Genomic DNA, 22,053 nt, shown 5'->3' with positions numbered 1-22,053 from the left:
TTGTTCCAACCAAATTCACAGTTAAAGAAAATAATTGATCTAATTGAATTAGTTGGTCTTTTCCAAATCTCTGAGATCTGTGACAAAGTGACTGCGACTTCTCATTTTGAATTCTGAACTGCAGTGTATGTGGGTCTCAGTGACTAGCATAGTGTAGATCTATAAATTCTTGAAGTTCCTCTTTTTGTTTTGTACTCCATTAGCATTCCGTACAGCTAATCTTAAATAATCTGATGTGTGGAGTGATAGTGGCCATAAAAATGTGCAAAATCCATCTAGACAATAATTGGGGGCAGGATTTTCACCGTCAGCATGACCTGCCAGGTGGCCCAAGCAACTCGTGTGTTATTGTAATTGTTACTCATGTACGATAGATCATAAACAAATAATGACAAAATACATGTATTTATTTCAGTATAAACTTTGTACAGGAGATTCCTGGGCTAAGATTTGACTGAGCAACTTGAACCTGTGAGTAAGGCAGCCACAATTACAGCAGCCCCACACAACTGTCCTCTCGTGGTCCGGTGAGAGGGTGAACTGAACACATTGACAAACTGAAGTTCTTAGTATCCATGACTTGGTCTTTGTTCACAGTTCTTCCAGCCATTTCACTAGATCATCCACAAATTCAGCCACAAAAAATATATTGAATTTTTGCAAAAAGAAATTAATATTTTCTGCATTTGTGAGGTTATAGGCAACAGAAGAAACTCTGCCTAAGTTAGCTAGTTGACAACAGAGGGATCCATCATAATAAGAAAAAATACATGCCACCCGTGTCATAAACAGAGCAAATTACCATATGCCAAGTGAATTGAGGCTTCTTCTGCTTCTCCTTTGACTCTCATGTTATAACCAATTTTTTTTGGGTTAACCAAGACATTTTTCACAATTATTTTCTAATGAGGATTTTTACTGTTAGCTAACACATAAATAACTATTTTGAATGATATCAAAGCTCTTGTTCCAGGTCATTTATCTCATCACCAAATATGCATCAGAATCAATTTCCCTAGTATCAGGTCCGGTAATACTGTTGTCATTTAATTTAGCCTCAGCCAAACTCATAAACTTTGTGTGTAAACAATTAAAGCAGGTTTCAGTTTCTGCTGGGTCTTTGAAAAACTGCCACATTAAACCACACTTAATCATATGAAGCAGTGGTAATTTTTTTCAGAACAAATGCAAAGAGCTTAACCACAATAAGAATTTAATGAATTTCATTGCTGTTGGTAGAGAAAATTCTAACACTATGGAGGCTTCATACAGAGTATTGCTACTGGCAGCGAGGTGCTTAAAACATCACACTGTTGCAGAAAAATTGGGAAAATCCACTCTAAAAGTAATGGGGGGAAAAAGCAAAGAATGTTATCTCTATAGTACCCCTTTCTAATGATACAATTAAATGTCGAATTACATGCATAGTTGAAAATGTGAAATGTCAGCTATTATAGCGATTATGTCAGAGTATGTACTTTTCATTTCAACTTGATGAGTCTACTAATTTTCTGATAAGTAATGAGTTGATTGGACACAATGTGATGGTCTTTGTACTGACGGCACTGCAGCTAAGACTGGCGAAAGGAAGGGCCTTTCTGTCACACCACTGGTAACAGTAACGCACTGTAGCATTCGTCGTGAACAACTTTTTGCTAAGAATATGCCAAATAGCCTTTAAAGGGTTATGGATGAAGCACTAAATATTATAAACTACATCAAAGTTGTGAAAATGGAATTATGGCAGAAACATCTCGACAAACAAGACTTTGAGAGTTTTACTATTCTGAATTATTTCTTGATGATGACTGGTGAAAAAATTTCTGAGATGATCATCAAAGACTTAAAAGAGTACTTACAAGAACTTTGCAACCAGTTCAAAAAGTATTTTCCAGAGCCAGAAACCAGATTTGAATGGATAACATCAAGAGGAAGGTTTCAGCAAAAGAGATAAACAATCTTGTTGATCTATCCTCAGATATGTCATTGAAACTTATTTTTAAGGAAAAGAGTTTGACAAATTTTTGCCTCCAGGTTCAGGCGGAATATCCTGGATTCACCAATGCAGCACTGAAGTACTTACTGCCATTCACCTCAACATATAATTGTGAAGTTGGTTTTTTAACAATTGTTAATATGAAAACAAAGAACAGAAATTGGCTAAACGTGGAGCCGGATATGAGACTAAAACTCTCCAGCTTCGAACCAGATGTACCTTTACGGTTTTCTGAAAGTACTGTAAGCAGTGCCATTCTTCACATTAATTTATGTAGTATATTTTGTTCTTTTTTACATGTACCTACTTAATTCCATGAATAAATAATTAAATGCTTTACAATTATGTAATTTCTTGTTATTATTCAGTGTATCCCAATTTCCAATTTTCATTCAACTTAATTTTTAGTTGAAATTAGTTCAGGGCTGATAATAAAAGCGAAGCTCACAATTTTACACTTCAATGGGGCAATTGTCAGCTCACCTCTGGTCGTAGAATATGACCTGTCTTTAAATTTAAGTTATGAAATGGGGGCTGCAATCAGAGAAGTTTGTGAAACACTGCTGTAGATGACAGCATATAAAACAATTCATACATGCAGCTTTTGCATAATCCATTCACAAAGGAAAAAGTTGGTGAGATGAAGCCTAGCGCAAATGTTTACTAAAGTATTATCTTTTGTGTCAGACAATTAAATGTATATGCTGTCAACCTCTCTCACTGGTGTAAATCCTCAGACTAATTTAAACTTAAGTATATGCTGTACATTTCTCCTTTGTTAGTTACTGCAGTGTGTAGTGCTAAATGGATCAGCAAGCTGTCACACAGGGACAAGACATGCTGAGTGGAAGGGGCCTAAGAACACATGGTGGGCATGGGGAACAGGGAAGAGAGAGAGAGAGGAGTGGTCAAAGGAACTACGGAGTGGGTTCAGAAATAAGAATGACAATTGTTGATCATGTAAGGGAGACTGGTGCAACCTCAGGTGAACCGGCCTACAATGGCAACCATACTGCAGACATTTCAGAATGAGAACAGGTACTGAAAATACTGTACATTCATATTCAATGCTACACCAATATTGTGGCTATAGACTACTACAGTTGCACACAATTTCTATAAAGTACAGAAAGTATGTCATTACATTGAGTATAATAATCTATTGTCTAAAATTTCAAATGGTACTGAATAATCTGTGGCTTCTATCCTGGAGGACAATACAACATTTGGGAACACAGCATCTGTTAGCTTGTCAACTGTGGACCATGTATTGAAGAGGCACGCAACTATACAAAGTTCCATTTGAACAAAATAGTGATTAGGTAAAGGACCAAAGATATCTAGAGTATATGTACTTGTAAGGCCATACACAATTGTTGTGTAGGCACATACCTGTACACTGCCATGTATTTTGAAGCTGTGGCATGTAAACATTATTTTACTAAGAGTATATTGCATTACTGCAGTAAGTGCTACAATATACTGAATGAGATTGATGATTTACATGTAATTGTTATTTTATTCATAAAGTGTTGGAGCTGGAGGGCAGTGAGACCTAGTGCACATTTGTGTATGTTGAAGAGGCAGACTTTAACCTCAATATGGTCCAATGATGTGGTAGGACTCTCACTGGGTACAGTGCAACTGTGGATGTGCCTAGACAACGTGGCAGCAACATCGACATGCATGATGCTGTGCACAGGGTGTGCTCCACAATGTTCCAACTATTGGGCCCTTCAATATAGATTGGCTTAAAATATTTTAGAAAAGGTTATTCAGTACTTTCATTCCTGAAACTGGGAGAAGAGTGGTTGCACCACATCTGCCAAATGTTGTGGTGGTCTGGTTCAGCATAAGATTGAAACACTCTACTCAAATAAAAGCTTGATTTGATGTCCATCTGAAGCTCATTTTGGACACTTTGATGGGTTTGACGAAATATTGCATTGCGCAGTTTACAAGTGGATGCGGTCCAGCATCAGCTTGAGCTTAGAGATCGACTATCAGTTTGAGAACTACTGCAAGGTCAATGAATTCTGCTAATTCCCCCTGCATCTGCCATGGTATCTCAATGTTGTGTGCTCTGCTTACATTTGCACATACTGTTTTTATTTTTGGCACACCTAGTCTAAGCAGATATGGAGACGTAGAAGAGAGTGGACTTATCCAATTTGAGTATAGTGTAACACTAGGTTTCAAGTTTTGACACAGTAACTTTCCTATTTATATAGAAAAATTAATGAGTATACACTAATATTGAAATTTAAGCTGTGTATTTTGCAATATCTAGATATTTAAGTGCAATATTTGGTGTTTAAGTGTGACATTTATCCATTTAAATATGGTATTTAGCATTTAAGTTGAATTTAACAACTTAAATGCAACATTTTGTATTCAAGTGTAACATTTACGGTTTAAGTGGAATATTTACCATTTAAGTGGGACCACTTAATGATTTAAGTTGTGCATTTAGCAGAGGCATTTAGGATTTAAGTTGGACATTTAGAAGATACATTTTAGGTTAAATATTTGTCATTTAAATATTTAAATATTTCACCTCAAAAACACTGGCATGCATGGGGCACACCATCTCCCCAAACCCAACCAGCTCCCTAAACCCAACACAGACAGACACAGACACAAGTTCCAGCACAATGCAGGCTTTTATTCTGCTGTGGGAAACCCTTCCCAAACGTTTCCCACCTAAACAGGACAGCACACAAGGAAATAAAAACACACAGCACTTCTTGTCTTTGTCTCCGTCTTTCTCCTCTCTGCCTTGTCACTCCTTCTGCCTCCACTCCTCCTCCACCAAGCTTTGTCCCTCTTCCTCCCAACTCTGGGTTCAGGAGCAATGGCAGCTGGAATCTTTTATCCTGCACCCAGGAGTATTATCAGTGGCCCAGTACTTTCATGGTCCAGAAGCACTTCTGGGTGAGACAGAAGCCTGACATAGTAGGGGCTTTGTAACCCAGGGGAGCTGCCATCTAGTGCTCCGGGGAAAATAACATATGTATGTTCTCTCCCCAGTCCCTCTATTAAGAAGGTGTCCCAACCAAGCAAGGGCACTGGCCATCCACCACAACACACACATTTTAGGAAAAGATCGCATTTTTACTTTTGGCATGCTGTAAATGAACAATAAATATTGGTACACAACACAACCATTTTAAGAACGGCACACTATAGCTCCTTTTCCATTTTTTATCTTACATGTGACAAAGATTTGAATTTTTAGATATCAATAACAATGTATTTCTTGTATAGCTTAAAATCACACAAAGAATACCTCCATGGACTTTAATAGGCCCCCAGCCTTGAGTCCATAAGAAGACAAGAACAATTTCAAAAAGAATCCCTTCTAGAGAAAAAAAAAAATGAAAGAAATGTTGGGAAAGACAAAAAATGGGATAAATACAATACAGAAAACACAACAAAAGTAATCCTGTTTACAGAGCTAGATGGCCAATCTATCAATGCCACCTTAGAAATACAATACAATAGTAAAAATTACTTTGTTCTTGCACAGCGCTCCTCACCAATTGCAGGGGCAGAATGCTGCGACAACTATCAAGGAATGATGGAAGAAATGTTTATAAGACTCACTAAATACAGAACTATCACATCAAAGACAAAGTAGAAACAAATTAACATAAATGAAAAACAACAATATTTGTCCATCGGTTTATTGCAGAACCACAGCCAGATTGTAGTAAAGAAGTCAGACAGGTCAGAGCCAGTCAAAGTCCTGGAGACCTACAGGAGCAACATGAATAGCAAAATAGGTCATGGAAGCAAAAAGTTTCAGAAAATATCTACATTGCTCTGCTAACAATTGTTGGGCATCCGAGACATCTACATCTCCCACACCAGTCCTGTCTCTTGTCGTTTGGATTACTCGTTTCTATGTATAGAACATAGACGGGGATAAATGTGCTTAAACCAACATAGCTGGGCACATGAAGGACAGGATCAGATGCAAAATTTATTAAATAAATAAAATACAGATATGAGGCTGACAGACTCTTCGCTACGGACTGTCATGTGTTTTTATAATTGTTAATCTTTGTGTGCATCTTTATTGATTTAAGTTACCTAGTTAACTGTTAATTAAAAGAAATGTAAAATGAGTTTTCCTTATGTGACAGTGAAGGCTGTTGGAATGTTTTTTCTACCGTGTTGAGTGCAGCCCCTGGGTCAGTGCACATTCAGTTTAATATTTAACATTGTGTGGAGTGCTTTAAGAAATATTGGTCCTTTATTAATGTATATGTATGTCTAGGAAACAGACAGTAATAACTAAGTAGTTTCTGTAAATGTCTGTACAGTTCAAATGATGATGGTAGCTGGTGACTATATGCCGTGGTGCTCTGTTGTTTTCTGTCATCATCTGCTGACACTTGTGGGTTTTGCAGTTTTTCAAGTGTAGGTTTGTGTTAATGCTTTTTTATAATTTTAATATATTGTTTTGGTACAATAAACCGATCAGTGTTTAAATGGAGGATGGCCCTTACTGCTGCACATGCATTCCTGCTGATAAATTTCCGTAGGTTTTCCCCGGCAGAGCCTGACTTGGATTGTATGCTGATTAATTCTTTAATACAAACCAAGTATACAAATATTAATCATGTCATTGTTTTTTGTTGATGGTGCTTTTTATCATCATTATGTCTTTTAGGTAGTACTGTAAGAGGAACTAGCTTTCCACATCACATTTCTCAACACCAAACCTGGTTCATTATTGATCACTGCCTGCATGACACAACTTGTGATATTATGCTTAAATTACAGATTGGCCTCACATTATGTATTTTGTTCCTTGTGACATTGTTATTTTTGGCTTTATTATTATGGACTGTTGGTTAAGTTACCTCATTTCATGTACTGTATTATCTCCATTTTACAAAATGCATACCTATTTTTGTTGCTCTTATGCTCGTGTTCTCTGTAGCTGTGACATGTTTGTGAACTTTTTCTATTATGTTGTTTGTTGCTGTAAATACTTTCAATGTCTGCTGGTAGCTGCTTGCATATATGCATCTGTGCTGTTATTTTCTTGTAGAAGACTGAAGTTATTGATGGTTCTTAAAGTTAAACATTTTGGGCACAAGCTTCTTAATTTTGCAATGTTTCATAAACTCACCACATTCAGTGTTTGTTTCCCTGAATGAGTGATAAATTATGTACTTTAATGGGATTCGTTATCCTGGTCTGAGTTGATTTGGTCAAAGTGTGGCAACAAATTAGTGTGGTTTGGTTGTGGTTGATGGTTGTGGCAAATTGAGTACCTCCTGCTTTGTGAAATGATTCGTCAACAGTTTCTTAAGTTCTGCTTACAAAATTAACAGTCATTAAAAGGGTAATTTAATTAAAAAAAATTATGTTGCTGTGATCAGTAAGCATCATTTTGTGTTTTTATTTTTGCACAGAAAATAATAAAACACTTGGCATGTTAAGATAAAACTCAAATGCTATAGGAAACCACATTCAAAAATGTTTGGAGAACATCATGAGGCTTTAAAAAACTGAAAAAGCAGGGGATGGCAGGTGAAATGTTTAAGAACCTAAAAGTGACAAAATGTAATGTGAAACAACAGAAATGAAATTCAATACCTTGACCAATGGCAAGACTGGACATATAGGATATTAGTTCAGGTTAATATTAATTATTTTCGACAGATGTGGTTAGATGATTAGTTAAATTGATACAAAGAACTGTAGGAAGATATAAAACAGGGTAATGAGATCATGATGATGAACTTGTAAGCAAAGAACATGACTGCAATATGCAATTTACAGCCAGTAGTAAAACTGGCCAAAGAAGACATGCTCAACTCCTGGCTTATAATGGTACTTCAGTAAAACAGCCTAAAAAAACAGAGATAAGAAATTTCTGGCAATTTCTGTTTTTCAATGGGTGTGCCATTTTGCTGCTGTTGCTGAACAGTATACATTTCAAAATTAAAAGAAAATAAAACTATGTTTCTTTGGTTGTACAGATATTTTCTCGTCATTGTGCTAAAGTACAGGAATAAACAGTGCCCCAAGCTATTCATATCTTTGTGTGTGTTGCATTCTTCTGGAAACTTTCAAGAATCTTTTTGAGCAGTTAATTGGTGTTTTATCTTTGTTATATTCCTTTCTAGAATAATCGCCATTTCATTCTGTGCTGTTTTTCATCATATTGCTATATGGTGTTTAAAAACTTCCTCATTTGCATTTTATGAAATGTATTAATAGCTTTTGGTAACAGTCCACAGATTTAAAGATGACATTTTTGTTGGATGGATTATTTCAGTTTTGTTTTATTTGCACATAACATTTGAACAACATGCCAATGACTCGACTGTGATGATCACTGAAACAGGGTAGAGAGAGAATGCACCACACAATATTAACAATTCATCCCCTTCACAAAGAAGGTATTTATTGTTTTTTGAATAAAGGCAATCACTGAACCCTAGCACACCTACACAAATTTCCTAGCCATTAGAAGCCACTTTTCTTTAGAGATCTGGTTTGATTTAAAAACAGGTTTTTGACCCTGAACTGCTGGCTTCAGATCCTGCCACAAAATCTCTAGTAGGTTTAGATCTGTATTTTGGCAAGACAAGATCTCTTAATCACTTTCTTTTCAGATACTTTAATCATGTTGCGCTTTAGATCATTGTCTTGTTGCATAAACCAGCTATGCATCAGCTTCTACTTACAGACAAATGACATAGCATTTTTCCATTATGAAATTTCTTATTTTATATTGCTTTAAATTATGCTAGCTGAGTTTCCCCATATCATCTCATTTCCACCATTTTTGACTAACAATGATGTCGTTACTGTGGCATGCCGTGTTTAACTTACTCCAGACGTACTAGGACCTGTATCATCTTCCCACAGATTGTTTTCCAGAAGGCTTGGAGATCACCTAGGTGTTTCCTGGCAAATGAGACAAATGCTCTCATTTTCTTTTTGGTAAGCAATGAAACCCATTTTTAACCAGTTTTCTTTCTTACTGAGGAGTCATGAACACTCACCTTTCCGGAGACAAGTGATGCCTGCAGTTCTTTGATTGATATTTTCAGGATACTTTTGGACTGGCCTATTCAAATGGTGGCCTGCAGGCCACATGCAGGCCAGAAGCAACCTCTGAGTGGCCCAACCCGTGGTCCTACCAGAAACGCAAAGAAAACACAGTACCTCAAACTTGATGCAAACGCAACGTATGCATACCGCCACGTTTTTGTTTACAAAAAGGGCACGTGCTGCTCATCATACACTTGGGGCCTCATGCATAAGGCTGTGCATATAATTCATACTATAACATGACATATGGACAAAAAATGGAAATGTGTTTATGCACAAAAAAATCTGGATGCACAAAAACTGTGCATAACCCAACTTTCCCTGCACTTCAGCTCCATAAATCCCAGTCAGCATGAAAAGTAACGCACGTGCACATGCCTGCCATACCACCATGACTCCTCCCATAATTTTGCATATTTTAATATGCAAATCAATATAAATATCACCTAATGTTCAGCGTTTGGTTAAAAGACAATGGCAAAGGAAAAATGTACTATTTGTTGGCTTAAGCACTGGTACAAAAAACAAAAGGAAGTTGATTGCGTGGTACAGAGTGGCAGAGAAACTCAAAAGTTCAAGTTCAGAAAGTCACACAGTGCCTGAAATAAAAATGAAGTGGTCAGATATCAAAGTCACCGTAAGAAGGCGAGTCGTAGTCCACCGTCTGAGTGTCGTATGGAAGCGTATTAGAGTACAGAGAAAAGAAGAAAAAATAGGGACACAGTGGGGGAAAAAAAGGTTGAAATATCAACTTTAACCTTGTAGTTTATTTTGTCATTAACATAGCGCATAGTAAACCTAATGTTAAAATCAATGTTCAATTTACTAGAGTTTCTCAGATCCCACTGTAACTAAAGTAGCGCTTTAAATGCTTCGTATTCTTTGTGTTCTTCTTTGTCCTCAATGTGTGTGAATCACTACTTGCTTCTTAAATGGGCTCTCTCTTACGCAGACAGGACACATTACATTACATTCATGATATTACAGCTCTCTGAACCATTTAAATACTAAGATGTACACTTGATATCATTTTCATGATGAAATGAATTAAAGCATGTATTAAACTTGGGGGTATGGTGGCGCAGTGGTAGGGATAAGCTGGCACCCTCTCCAGAGATTATTCCTGCCTCCCGCCAGATGATCACAGGGATGTGTGTGACCCTCGATGAAATAATTTATTGCAGCAATACTGTCTCTTTCAAACATAACAACCCCAAATTCCTGTCCTTCCTTTTCTTTCTCCATGTAACCAATAGCCACTTAATAAGCTCGGTAATAAATGTCAAGCCATTTGTAAGCTTAGAACGCCAATTCTTCAAAACATTTAAGGAACACTGAAATATTTTTGTAGTACATGTTTAAATATTCCATCCATCTATCCATCCATCCATCCAGGGTCACACCAGTCCCAGCAAGCATACAGCATGACGTAGGAATAATCCCTGGAAAGGGCGCCAGCTCATCGCTACCGCTGCACCACCATGCCTACACGTTTAATTATTAACAGTATACATTATTTAAATTAAGTTAAAATTTTATCTGTATAATGTAATATACACACTTTAATGCATTTCATCTTAAAAATGATATCAACAGCCCCAAGAAAATAGCTCTTGGAAATCTACATCAACTTAGAAGCCAGTCGCCATCATCTGTAAATACAGCTTCTTTCTTCAATTGAATTGAATTCCTTTATTGTTGTTGTATGGTACAATGATATTCAATATGGAAATCCTCCATAAACTTATCTATAATAATAAAAGGCAAAGCCCTCACTGACTCACTCACTCACTCACTCACTCACTGACTGACTGACTGACTCATCACTAATTCTCCAACTTCCCGTGTAGGTGGAAGGCTGACATTTGGCAGGCTCATTCCTTACAGCTTACTTACAAAAGTTAGGCAGGTTTCATTTCGAAATTCAAAGCGTAATGGTCATAACTGGAACATATTTTTTGTCCATACACTGTAATGGAGGAGGCGGAGTCACGTATCGCGTCATCACGCCTCCTACGTAATCACGTGAACTAAAAACAAGGAAGACATTTACAGCACGAGTCACACGCGGGAACGAAGGTAAATGACGTTAATTTTTGACTGTCTTTTAATACTGTGTGAGCATACATATTAACACGTGCAATTAAACGTGTGCATTTACGGGGTGATTTCTGAGGCTTAAAAGCTCACCTTTTATCAAACGCGGGAAGAAAGGTAACTGACGTTGTTCACTGTCTTTTAATACTGTGTAACCATACATATTAACACATGTCCAATTAAACGTGTGCATTTACGGGGTGATTTGTCAGGCTTAAAAGCTCGCCTTTTACTAAAAAGGTAAATGCAAAACTATTTTCAATCAGTTTATTGAAACGCTCCCGTTAAGGATTGCAATAACATATTCGCGAGATAAAAGAACGAAGTAGGGGGAAATGGAGGAACAGCCGCAAACAGCGAAGAGCAAAAAATTAATTAAACAATTGAGAACGGAGCGAGTTAAGCATACAAGCATGTTCATAAGGGAAACAAAGCACGGTGTAAAACGTAAGTTTAAATTAAGTTTATAGAAACGCTCCCGCTGCGGATTGCAATAACATATTCGCGAGATAAAAGTTTAATGAGAAGACACGAGGTATAAACGAAGCACACGCCGTGGCGCAACGTTAGGGGCAACAGTTTCAACCATTCTATGATCTGCTTCTCGCAACTGAAAGACGGCACATGGCGGATGTTAGCCGACTTGCTGACCGCAACGTTAGGGGCTTCAACTATGGCGCTGACCGCAACATCTCAGTGCCAACACTTTGCAGACTGTACTTAAAAGACACGCCCTCCTCACTGGACAGTTAAAAACACCAATCAAACTAACGATGACATCAAGTATTACCCAAAGGAGGCATCTTCATAAAATGCGTGTGGGATGATTTGCATGAGACGCTGCTTTAAAAAAAAAAATGATACAAAAAATACGGGATAAATCCCGTCCAGTATTGATTCAAAACGGGACGCGCAATTTCATTCTCAAACGCGGCACGATTCCGTATTTTAAAGGACGGGTGGCAACCCTACAGTGCCAGGTAACCACCCATACAATCAGATTGTGATTCACACTAGGAATGCAATGAATGTAATTACCCCGATCTACATACAAGGCGAAAGTCTTGCAACATTCAAAGATGATGGTTTGGGATAATTAGTACTTATTAAGTACAACATTGAACATAAAAGAGCTTATGAAGCCTTGAACCGAAAAAAGCAAGATCTCAGAGATCGTAAAAAAAAAAAAAGGAGGTAAGGTCGTTTTACTCGCTGTACATTTTAGTCAAACATTACCAGTTATTCCACGAGGGAGACCAGCAGATGAACTCAACGCGTGTTTAAAATCCATGCTTCTCCCACGGTCGGTTATATGTCGCGTGTTCTCGGGTAGGTACACCAAAAAATGTATACATTTCAGCATGTAATGGGCAAAGAAAAAATGAGGTATACCCGAAGGCACTGCAGTAGTACTCAATGTAACTTTACTTCTTAAATGTTAATGTTTTACTGTTTAATAATTTATACGCTTCTTATATATTGTTCAAATTCTTTTATCAAAATACCAGTGACAGCGCAATGCACAATAACATGGAGTCAATACACCATACGCATCTGCCCACGGCCGCCCTGGTCTGCGCAGATAGGAGTTGATTCTAAAATAAAATAAACATAAAAAGAGTAATACATTCATCACCCATAAAGCTGATAGCAGACGTGACGTATTATATGTGTACCACATTTCAAGTCAATACGTGAAACGGTTTGCAAGCTACATGTGATTTAAAATCCTGGACAGAACAACGAAAAGCCACGGTAGCAAATTATAGAAGAAGATTTTACTGTTTAATAATTTATATTTATATGAAATGTGCTTCTTATATATTACTTCATATTCTCATATGATAATGATGTTAATGTTGTTTATATTGATTTCTATGTTATTGTAAGTGCATCTATGTGTGTATATGTATGTATGTATGTGTATATATATATATATATATATATATATATATATATAAAAAATATATGTGTATATGTATATATAATATATCTGTATATGTGTGTATATGTGTGTGTATATGTGTATATGTATATATATATATGACAGCAACACTCATAACAATGACAACACAATTACATTGACAATCATGTTACGTTATTTTTAAAATGTTTCCTTTACTTTTTCATAACCTCTTTAACACACTACTTCTCCGCTGCGAAGCGCGGGTATTTTGCTAGTTTTCGTATAAAATGATAAAATGACAAAAATAATAATTCAATAAAAAACAATGAAAAATATACAATATGAAAGCATAAGTACAATATACATGTATATATAGTGCAGATTGTGGAAACGGTTCATAAAGTGGCTCAGGTTGTGCAATATTACAACTGTAGTGCGAGTTTACAGTGAGGTAATTGTAATTATAAGTATAAACAATTATACTGGGAGCACTTGATGGACTGATTGAGCGCGTTTATAGCTCTTGGGATGAAACTGTTTCTGAACAGCGAAGTCCCTTCAGAAAAGGCTGTGAAGCATTTGCTGGTTCAAATAGACTGTGCACATGGCTGAGGTAGTGCGTTCTATAAATGTTCTCTAGGGCTAAATGCTGTATCCCAATAATCCTCTGCACTCTCAACACAATCTGCTGTAGAGCCTTCTTATCAGCTGCTGTACAGCTGTGATTCCACACTCGGATATAGTGGGTTAAAATTATCTGAATGGAGCATTGAGAGTAATAACGCTAAAGCAGCTATGGCACTTAAAATAGTCTGGTCATTCCATGGACCATTATATTGTTACATAATGATTTACAATCAGATGCCTTAAATTTATAAACGATATGCGGTTAATTTTAGTGTATTTGATAAAGCCACGTCATGGATGTGAATCTAAAAAAGAAAGGGAAACTACACAGGAACAAGTAGCACTGCTTTGATGCTGAGTGCTGCCAGCTTGCAAAACCGAGCAGAAAACACGAATGGATTGTTCTGCCGTGAGAATGTGTGTGGCTTTACGCCAAGTTTAGCTTTTATAGATCGTGATGTGAGCATGAAAACGGGCGTACACATTTGTGCATGTGCGAACCGTTTATACATGAGGCCCCTGGTGATTTAAAATAAACCTATGTTCTTTCAGTGTGTAGTAGACATTGTATTCATGTGTGTTAGTTATTATCACTTGTTATGGGTTTGTGCACGGATAGCTATCAAAGCTATCAGTTCTTTTTTATTTAATTAAATGCACTTTGTGATGTTCTTGTGTTATAGATGGACAAAATATTTTATTTCAAAAGGTAAACAAATGTTATTGCTAATACTGTGCACTATTTTGTTTTTATACACTTTGAGATGTGCCTAGGTCAGATATGACCAAAATGTTTTTACCTCAAAAGTGGAAAAAAAGTATTGCTACTACTGTATCTCAGATTCTGTTCAGTCGCAGCTTTTTATTGTTTTTTTTGAGCACTTTTTGATGTGCCCGTGTCAGATGTGACCAAATTTCAAATGGAAATAATGAATGAACATTGCTTTCAATACATTCATGCCAGTTTAACATTTGTTATTACTGTGCTGCTTACCGACTGCTAAAAATGACTATTTCTTGCTATTCCAAGTATTTCTCATATGGAGGTTATGTCTTTCACCATGGTTCAAAGGTGTCCCACAGCCTTAGAAATGGCCATACTGAAAAATATGGACAACCTTTTTGTGATCTCTTCAATGATTTCCTTTGGTTGTGGCATTATGTACCTGTTGAATGTTCCTACTGGCAATTTGACTCTGGTAGTAAGGGTCAAAATAAGTGAAGTTTAAACTAAGCATGATAGGCTGTAATTAATATTGTTTTGATTATGATTTTAATTGGGCTAATTTAAACATGGAATAATCAGTTTTTCCCACTTTGGTGTGGTGTGATTTTATTCATTAGGTAAAAGAAAAAATTTAAAAAAGGTGTTACTTGTTCAGTCAGATGCCATTTATCTAATATTAGATTTTGGCTTTCTCATAGCACTGTATAGGCTGTTGTTTTCTACATAGAAGCTGTTTAAAAAAAATGTAAAAATATTGGATGAATTATGTTCTTTAATAAACAGGGCTTGTTTCTCCCTTGGGTCTACAGCAGTTGATTCACACTCAGACAAAAAGTAAATTTTTACATTTATTAAATTTTATTTCTATATATCAAAGTCAAATGTATTAATAAATAATTATGAGAAATAAAGTAATAAATACAGGTTGGTTATTCAGTTGTATAATTACAATTAAGACTTAATTTTTTTTTTTTTAGAAAAATAAAAGAAATTTCACAAAATTGAGAACATCATTTCATCCTGAAATAACCTTGTGCAAAGAATGCAGTCAAGAATCTATACTGCTTTATAAGTGTCTGTAGCAGGACTCTATAATACACACAGTGATGACATTCAAGCAAGTAGGATGTGTCTGAAAGTACTTCACTGTTACTGACATGATGTAAGTTTACAAAACATCAGCCAAAATAATGTTCTGTAGTAATTGCTTTAGTGGTTTAATTTCCTTGACAGTCACAGTGCTGACATTTAAAGGGCACCGCTACTTTATCAAATTATCTACAACAGTACACCTTAGAAACAGCTTTAGTAACTTAACTGGATATTTAATGTGAAGCTGTACAGTTCTGCCTTGTGTTTAACATTTTGCTATTCTGTATATGGTATCATTCACATTACCTGCTATACAGATATTAAGTTGATACAAAATAACATAGATGTAAGGATCCAGTCATCTGTCATACTTTGGACAAAACTACAGTTACTGAATGGTATATTCAAAGCAAGAGAGGACAGAGCAGACTATACTTCCTTAGAAGGCTGGCGTCCTTCAACATCTGTAATAAGATGCTGCAGATGTTCTATCAGACGGTTGTGGCGAGCATCCTCTTCTACGTGGTGGTGTGCTGGGGAGGCAGCATAAAGAAGAGGGACGCCTCATGCCTGGACAAACTGGTGAGGAAGGCAGGCTCTACTGTAGGCACGGAGCTGGACAGTTTGACATCCGTGGCAGAGCGACGGGAGCTGAGCAGGCTCCTGTCAATCATGGAGAATCAACTGCATCCACTAAACAGTATCATCTCCAGACAGAAGAGCAGCTTCAGTGACAGACTGCTGTCACTGTCCTGCTCCACTGCAAGACTGAGAAGATCGTTCCTCCCCCACATTATGCGACTCTTCAATTCCACTGGGGGGGGGGGGGGGGAAGAGATAAACGTTAACATTATACAAAGTTATTGTCTGTTATACCTGCATTTTTATCACTCTTTAATTTAATATTGTTTTTTATCAATATGCTGCTGCTGGAGTATGTGAATTTTCCTTTGGGGTTAATAAAGCATCTATTCAAATTTCCTATCTGGACTTTTATATCCATACTCACGTTTGGATGACCCTTCACTGTGTGACAAAATTAAAAGTTCCACTGTAGCATACACAATTCGTAATAATAATAATAATGTAATATAAAAAGGATGAACAATTATGCAAGATGCTAAGAATTACATTTTACATAATACAAATGTGAAAACCAGGAAAAATGTTGCTGAATTATCAAGAATCAAACACTGTTTTTAAGAATGACATAGTATTGTTACTTGCAGGTTCCCAGGCATGTCAGACAGAGCTGAAGCTGGGCTCTCAAGCTTTGTACACATTTAGCTTTCAGCGTCATGATCTCTTCTAGCTTGTGAACATACTCAGCAAAATCCTAAAGGAGAAGAAGCAGAAAGAACCGTTTACCTTTAAACAAGCTAAATGAAACTTACAAATGCACTTCATACTTCTTAATAATTTGTAATGAAAGAGAGACAGAAGACACATCATGAGCCTGAATTTTGGTTTGCCGTGGTTTAGGTGTTCTCAATGTTTGCATGTGGTTCATCACTTACATTGGTCTGTTCTGTACGAGTGGGGAACACAGCTGCAAGATTGATATTCCTTTAAATTAATTTTCTGGTACTTAATTTAATTAACCACAACTTCAACTTATTTCACTCTATATATTCAGGAATTTTGCATTTACATAGTGTACACCTGCTGAAGAAATTTAGTTATGTGCAAATATAACAGCACAAAATGCAGAAAAGCTTAATGTCTTCAGCACAAAAATACATTTTTAATATTAGTTTTGTTGTCAGGTTTTGGAATTGGCCCCAATCAATGACATAGAATATATTATGAATAACCAAAATGCATTATTAAATGCCCACAGATGTATTTTTAATACTTCAAAATGGTAAAAATGTAAGGATTAACTTTTTTACTGTTTTGAAATAAAAAAAGCATAGCATTAACATATGCCTTAAAGAAAACAGATGTTCCATGTACCAAAGCGAAGGCCAGACATTATTCTTTCAGATGACATTAGAGCACAGAGTATAAATATTACATCAAAATACGCTGTACTAGTTTCACTAAAAGAATTACATTTATTAAGTATAGAATCAACATTATTTATCATTCCCTTTGATCACCATAACCTGGAGAAGAATAGAAATAAAAAAATGCTGTGCCTTAAGAAGAAATAAAAAAAAAAATTTTGAAAAATGCAGGTTCATGCAATGTTTACATCTTCAATTAACAAAGCAATCGGAAGCAATGGCACTGTTTTATTTTCTGACTAAAGTCTGAGCAAAGGACTCCCATTCAAATTCCCCAAACCCACTAGTATGAACTGTTTGACCAGCTGTAATCTCAAGTACTGTGGTATATGACTCAGCCTAACCAGCTTTCTCACAGTGCTGCACTAGGGTGGGAGAGCAAATGTGAAGAGTTGCAAAGGTATATATATTTTAAAAACAAAGTATATATTTTTATTTAAATTACAGCTTTATTTCATAATACAACATTTGTGCTTTGTAATGATACCATGTCAACAATTATTTGGAAAACACAAAGAAACATGCCCTTCTAGTTATAGCTATTTTAGTAAACAGACAGGCTAACTAACAAGGGTCTTATTTGCATAGCACGTGATAAGTCATTCAAGAATAACACAATGGACCATTCAAAAGCTGACTGACTGGGAACTTGACTTATCTGACTGGGAAATGACCCACCTGTCACTTTGATATGAAAATAAACTGCCAGACTGAAGACAGGTGAACGCTGACCAGCAAACATTCAAAATGTTCTATCATGCTCCTCATTGTTTCCACTGTTAACTGAGAACTTCCAACTATTTTGTCTCCAACATTACAACAACATCATCATCATCATCATCTTGAGGGGGTCTGGGTGAAGAGGTAACACAGTTACACTTTTGCAGAGTGTTGCACCGTGGCCCAGTTTCAGATTAATTCAAATGGTGTTCTTCCAGTCCTTAAAAAAAGACTAAAGGTGCTTCAATTTCTCAGGGTAAAATGTTATAATTTAAAGTAAAGAAGGATCCATATACTGTAGGAGCAAGTTAAGAAAAATAAAATTCAACAGTAGCCAAGTCTTAAGAACTAGGCTTACTAATGCACCTAGATGTGGAAAGTAAAATTGGACATATAAAGAAACAAAATACATTTCTTTTTGGAACTTTTCTTACTTTTGGTGACAGTAAATTATATCCTTATTTTATTGGTGGGGAGGTTTTGCTTGCCTCAGAAGTGCTGTGTCAAAGGCACTGAACACACAGCTGTTTCCACAACACTTCTAAACATTTCTCTTGCTTCCTATAAAAGTTATGAAGGAAGGAAGTGTTCACTACAGTATTACCCTGCTAGTCATCATCGTCATTTATACTGAAATTCCTTGTGTCCACAATGCAAATGATATATACCAGGTTTGATAAAGCACCCTGCATCAGTCATCGGCATTTCAGAATGTGAAATAAAGTTTTCCGCAAATTTTACAATTAACCAGTATCTGAAGTTGTTAATTAAGTTAGGTGAATCAGACATACTATACTTCAGGTGAATCTCAGCCTCAAACTCTTGTGGAGAACAACCATATCACATTACAGCAGTCACGGTGCCACTAAGATTCATGCCATCATAGGGAGAGTGATTTATTTTTTCAGTGGGGACCCCAGGAACGTACTCAGCCTTGGCCCGATTCGCACACACTCACTCAGAGAGACACTGTTACACAACAGATTAAATCAATAATTAAGTGGAATATTTATTTTAAATATTACTAAACAACAAACCAAAACAATCACTCCCCCAACTCCCAGTATAACAAAATCTGTAAACAATGACAAGCACGACAAACAGTCATGACAAAGTCCAGAGCACAGTTCGAATGTAGCGGCAAAAGATAATGATTGGAGAATGGAAAATCCTGTGAACAGTACACTGAAAGGAATGTAAAGTATGTCCTACAGGTTTCCTGTAGCAGTGCGGGAAGAGGGGATTGGGGAGTGCTCCCTCAGATGAAAATGTTTCCAATTTACAACTCACACAAACAGATGGGCACGAGACAGACCATATATCCAAACAGGAACAGTAGTCCACGATGAACCAAAGGTAATCCAAACAAGTAAGAACGGCAACAGAATAGAAGAAAAACAGAAGTCCCCTCGACTTACACGTTCCTCCATTTAAAGAGCCCACCTTCTTCCCAACAGCCCCTGTTTCTTTCGCTGTCATCCAATAGAGCAACACACCCAGAGCAGCTGGGATATGCAGTCCTTTATCCCATAGCGCTGCTACTACATTTGAGGTGAACTGATGAAAACCATACCACAGAAATAGGCACACATAGTAGAGATAAATGGTAGCACTATAACACGAGAAAAGTATTTCACGTTAACCTGGCTCTTAGACCACACTAGTCCACACATTTATCTTTGCTTAGATGCACAATCTAAATAGATATGAAACAAGAATCCAAAGTATTGTTTTCTGATTTAACTGTTATTGTGTAAGAAGGCCAATAATTGTGTCAGGTAAACTAACCTTTACAAACCTTTGCCTGAACAGAACCCAAGACACACTTTGGTCACAAAATAGCACTGAATTCTCTTTTGCTCTAAAGATAAGGGTTTAAGCTCTAAATTGTCTATAACTTCCTTTTACTACATTAAATCTATACTTTCAAGCTTACAGATCTCTATCTGCACCCCCCCTCTTCCATGCTCTGCACCAACACCTTTCATGGCAAGGTGATAATCCCTAAGATCTTGCTATCTGACATTTCTTTCCTCCAGCTTTTAACCTCTATAATCTGCCTTTAAGTTTCTTAATACAATATACAGTACATGTGAAATACCTAAGCATTCATTCTACTGTACAAAAATATTAATCACAGACAACTATTCAATATATGGAAGCTGCATAATAACTAGCATAGCACACTAGTGGACAAGAACTTCAATTTGCATATGTAAAACAGAACTAGGGGCGGCACGGTGGCGCAGTGGTAGCGCTGCTGCCTCGCAGTTAGGAGACCCGGGTTCGCTTCCCGGGTCCTCCTTGCGTGGAGTTTGCATGTTCTCCCCGTGTCTGCGTGGGTTTCCTCCTGGCGCTCCGGTTTCCTCCCACAGTCCAAAGACATGCAGGTTAGGTGGATTGGCGACTCTAAATTGGCCTTAGTGTGTGCTTGGTGTGTGGGTGTGTTTGTGTGTGTCCTGCGGTGGGTTGGCACCCTGCCCAGGATTGGTTCCTGCCTTGTGCCCTGTGTTGGCTGGGATTGGCTCCAGCAGACCCCCGTGACCCGTTGTTTGGATTCAGCGAGTTAGACAATGGATGGATGGATGGAAAACAGAACTACCTAAAAAAAAAAAAATATTTATCCCTTAAAAATTTTTTTTTATTTTTTTGTTGTGTAACATTGAATCACAGTGGATTTAATTGGCTTTGTGATACTGATCAACAGAAAAAAAGACTCTTTAATGACAAAGTAATGAAAACAGATCTCTGCAAACTGATGTAAATAAATTACAAATCAGGTCAGGTCAGGGAGCATGCACTGGTACAGCGTGTTGCCGTACCCACCACATGATGAAACAACTCAGGATACCTGCTGGTAAAGCACCAGGCAGACACGCGGTCTAGTCTCACCCTCCAAAAATGACCATCCATCTTCCACAGCCAGGTGTTACGTGGGCATCCCCTCGGTCTGGTCCAGCCACTCAGGTCTTCAGCAATGAGGATCCTGCAAGCTGGATCACCCTCAGGGAATCTTGCCACATGGCCGAAGTGCCATAACTGACACTCCCTACCAATGCAGGTAATGTGCCTTATTCGGAACTCCATCAGCAACCGCTTATTCGACACAAAGTCAAACCAGCAGTACCCAAGGATTCTTCAAAGAGACACAGTACTGAAGGAGTCCAGTCTTCATCTCAGGTCACTAGATAGCATCCGTGTCTCGCATCCACATTGCGAAACAAGAAGAACCGACAATTTAAACACTTGGACCTTTGTCCTTTTGCAGAGATACTGGGAGACCCACATACCCCTTTCCAGCAACCTCATGACCCCGCCATGCTCTCTCAATCCATGTACTGACTTCATAGGAAGAGTCAACAAAAACACGAATGTCGCTGCCAATGTAAGTAAACCACTCAACGAGGTTGACATTCCCTCCGCAGATAGACACACTACCCATGGCTATGCCCAAGAGGCCATTAAAGGCCTGGATCTTGGTTTTTATCCAGGACACTCGCAAGTCCAGACACTTACACTCCTTGGTCAGTCTCTCGAGAGCCCTATTCAGAGCTTCCATTGATTCCTTGAAGATCACAGCATTGTCGGCAAACTCGAGATCAGTGATTTTCTCTTCACCAACATATGCCCCACAGCAGCTGGACCCCATAATCCTGCCCAACACATAGTCTATGCAAGCACTGAACACAGTAGGAGCAAGAACACACCCCTGACAAATGGCAGAATCAACTGGGAAAAACAGAGAGGGTCTGTACTCTGCACAGTACTCAAAGTACCAGTGTAAAGGCTGGCCATGATA

At 37.4% G+C, this 22,053-nt stretch overlaps 2 protein-coding genes across 2 annotated transcripts in view; both read right to left on the bottom strand.

Moving 5' to 3' along the window:
- Positions 1-22,053, bottom strand: part of LOC127528849 (uncharacterized) — a 479,443-nt gene that overhangs the window by 89,602 nt on the left and 367,788 nt on the right. The gene's annotated exons all lie outside the window — the stretch shown is intronic.
- LOC114644974 (kinesin-like protein KIF24) overlaps positions 16,468-22,053 on the bottom strand; it is a 109,276-nt gene continuing 103,690 nt past the window's right edge. Inside the window, exon 15 of the mRNA XM_028792943.2 lies at positions 16,468-16,861. Within this exon, the coding sequence (XP_028648776.2) occupies positions 16,745-16,861 (117 nt within the window). The 3' untranslated portion in view covers positions 16,468-16,744. The remainder of the gene's footprint in view (positions 16,862-22,053) is intronic.

Source organism: Erpetoichthys calabaricus, chromosome 7 (genome assembly GCF_900747795.2).
Source record: "Erpetoichthys calabaricus chromosome 7, fErpCal1.3, whole genome shotgun sequence".
Taxonomy (NCBI): domain Eukaryota; kingdom Metazoa; phylum Chordata; class Cladistia; order Polypteriformes; family Polypteridae; genus Erpetoichthys; species Erpetoichthys calabaricus.
This window is presented reverse-complemented; position numbering and strand designations above follow the sequence as displayed.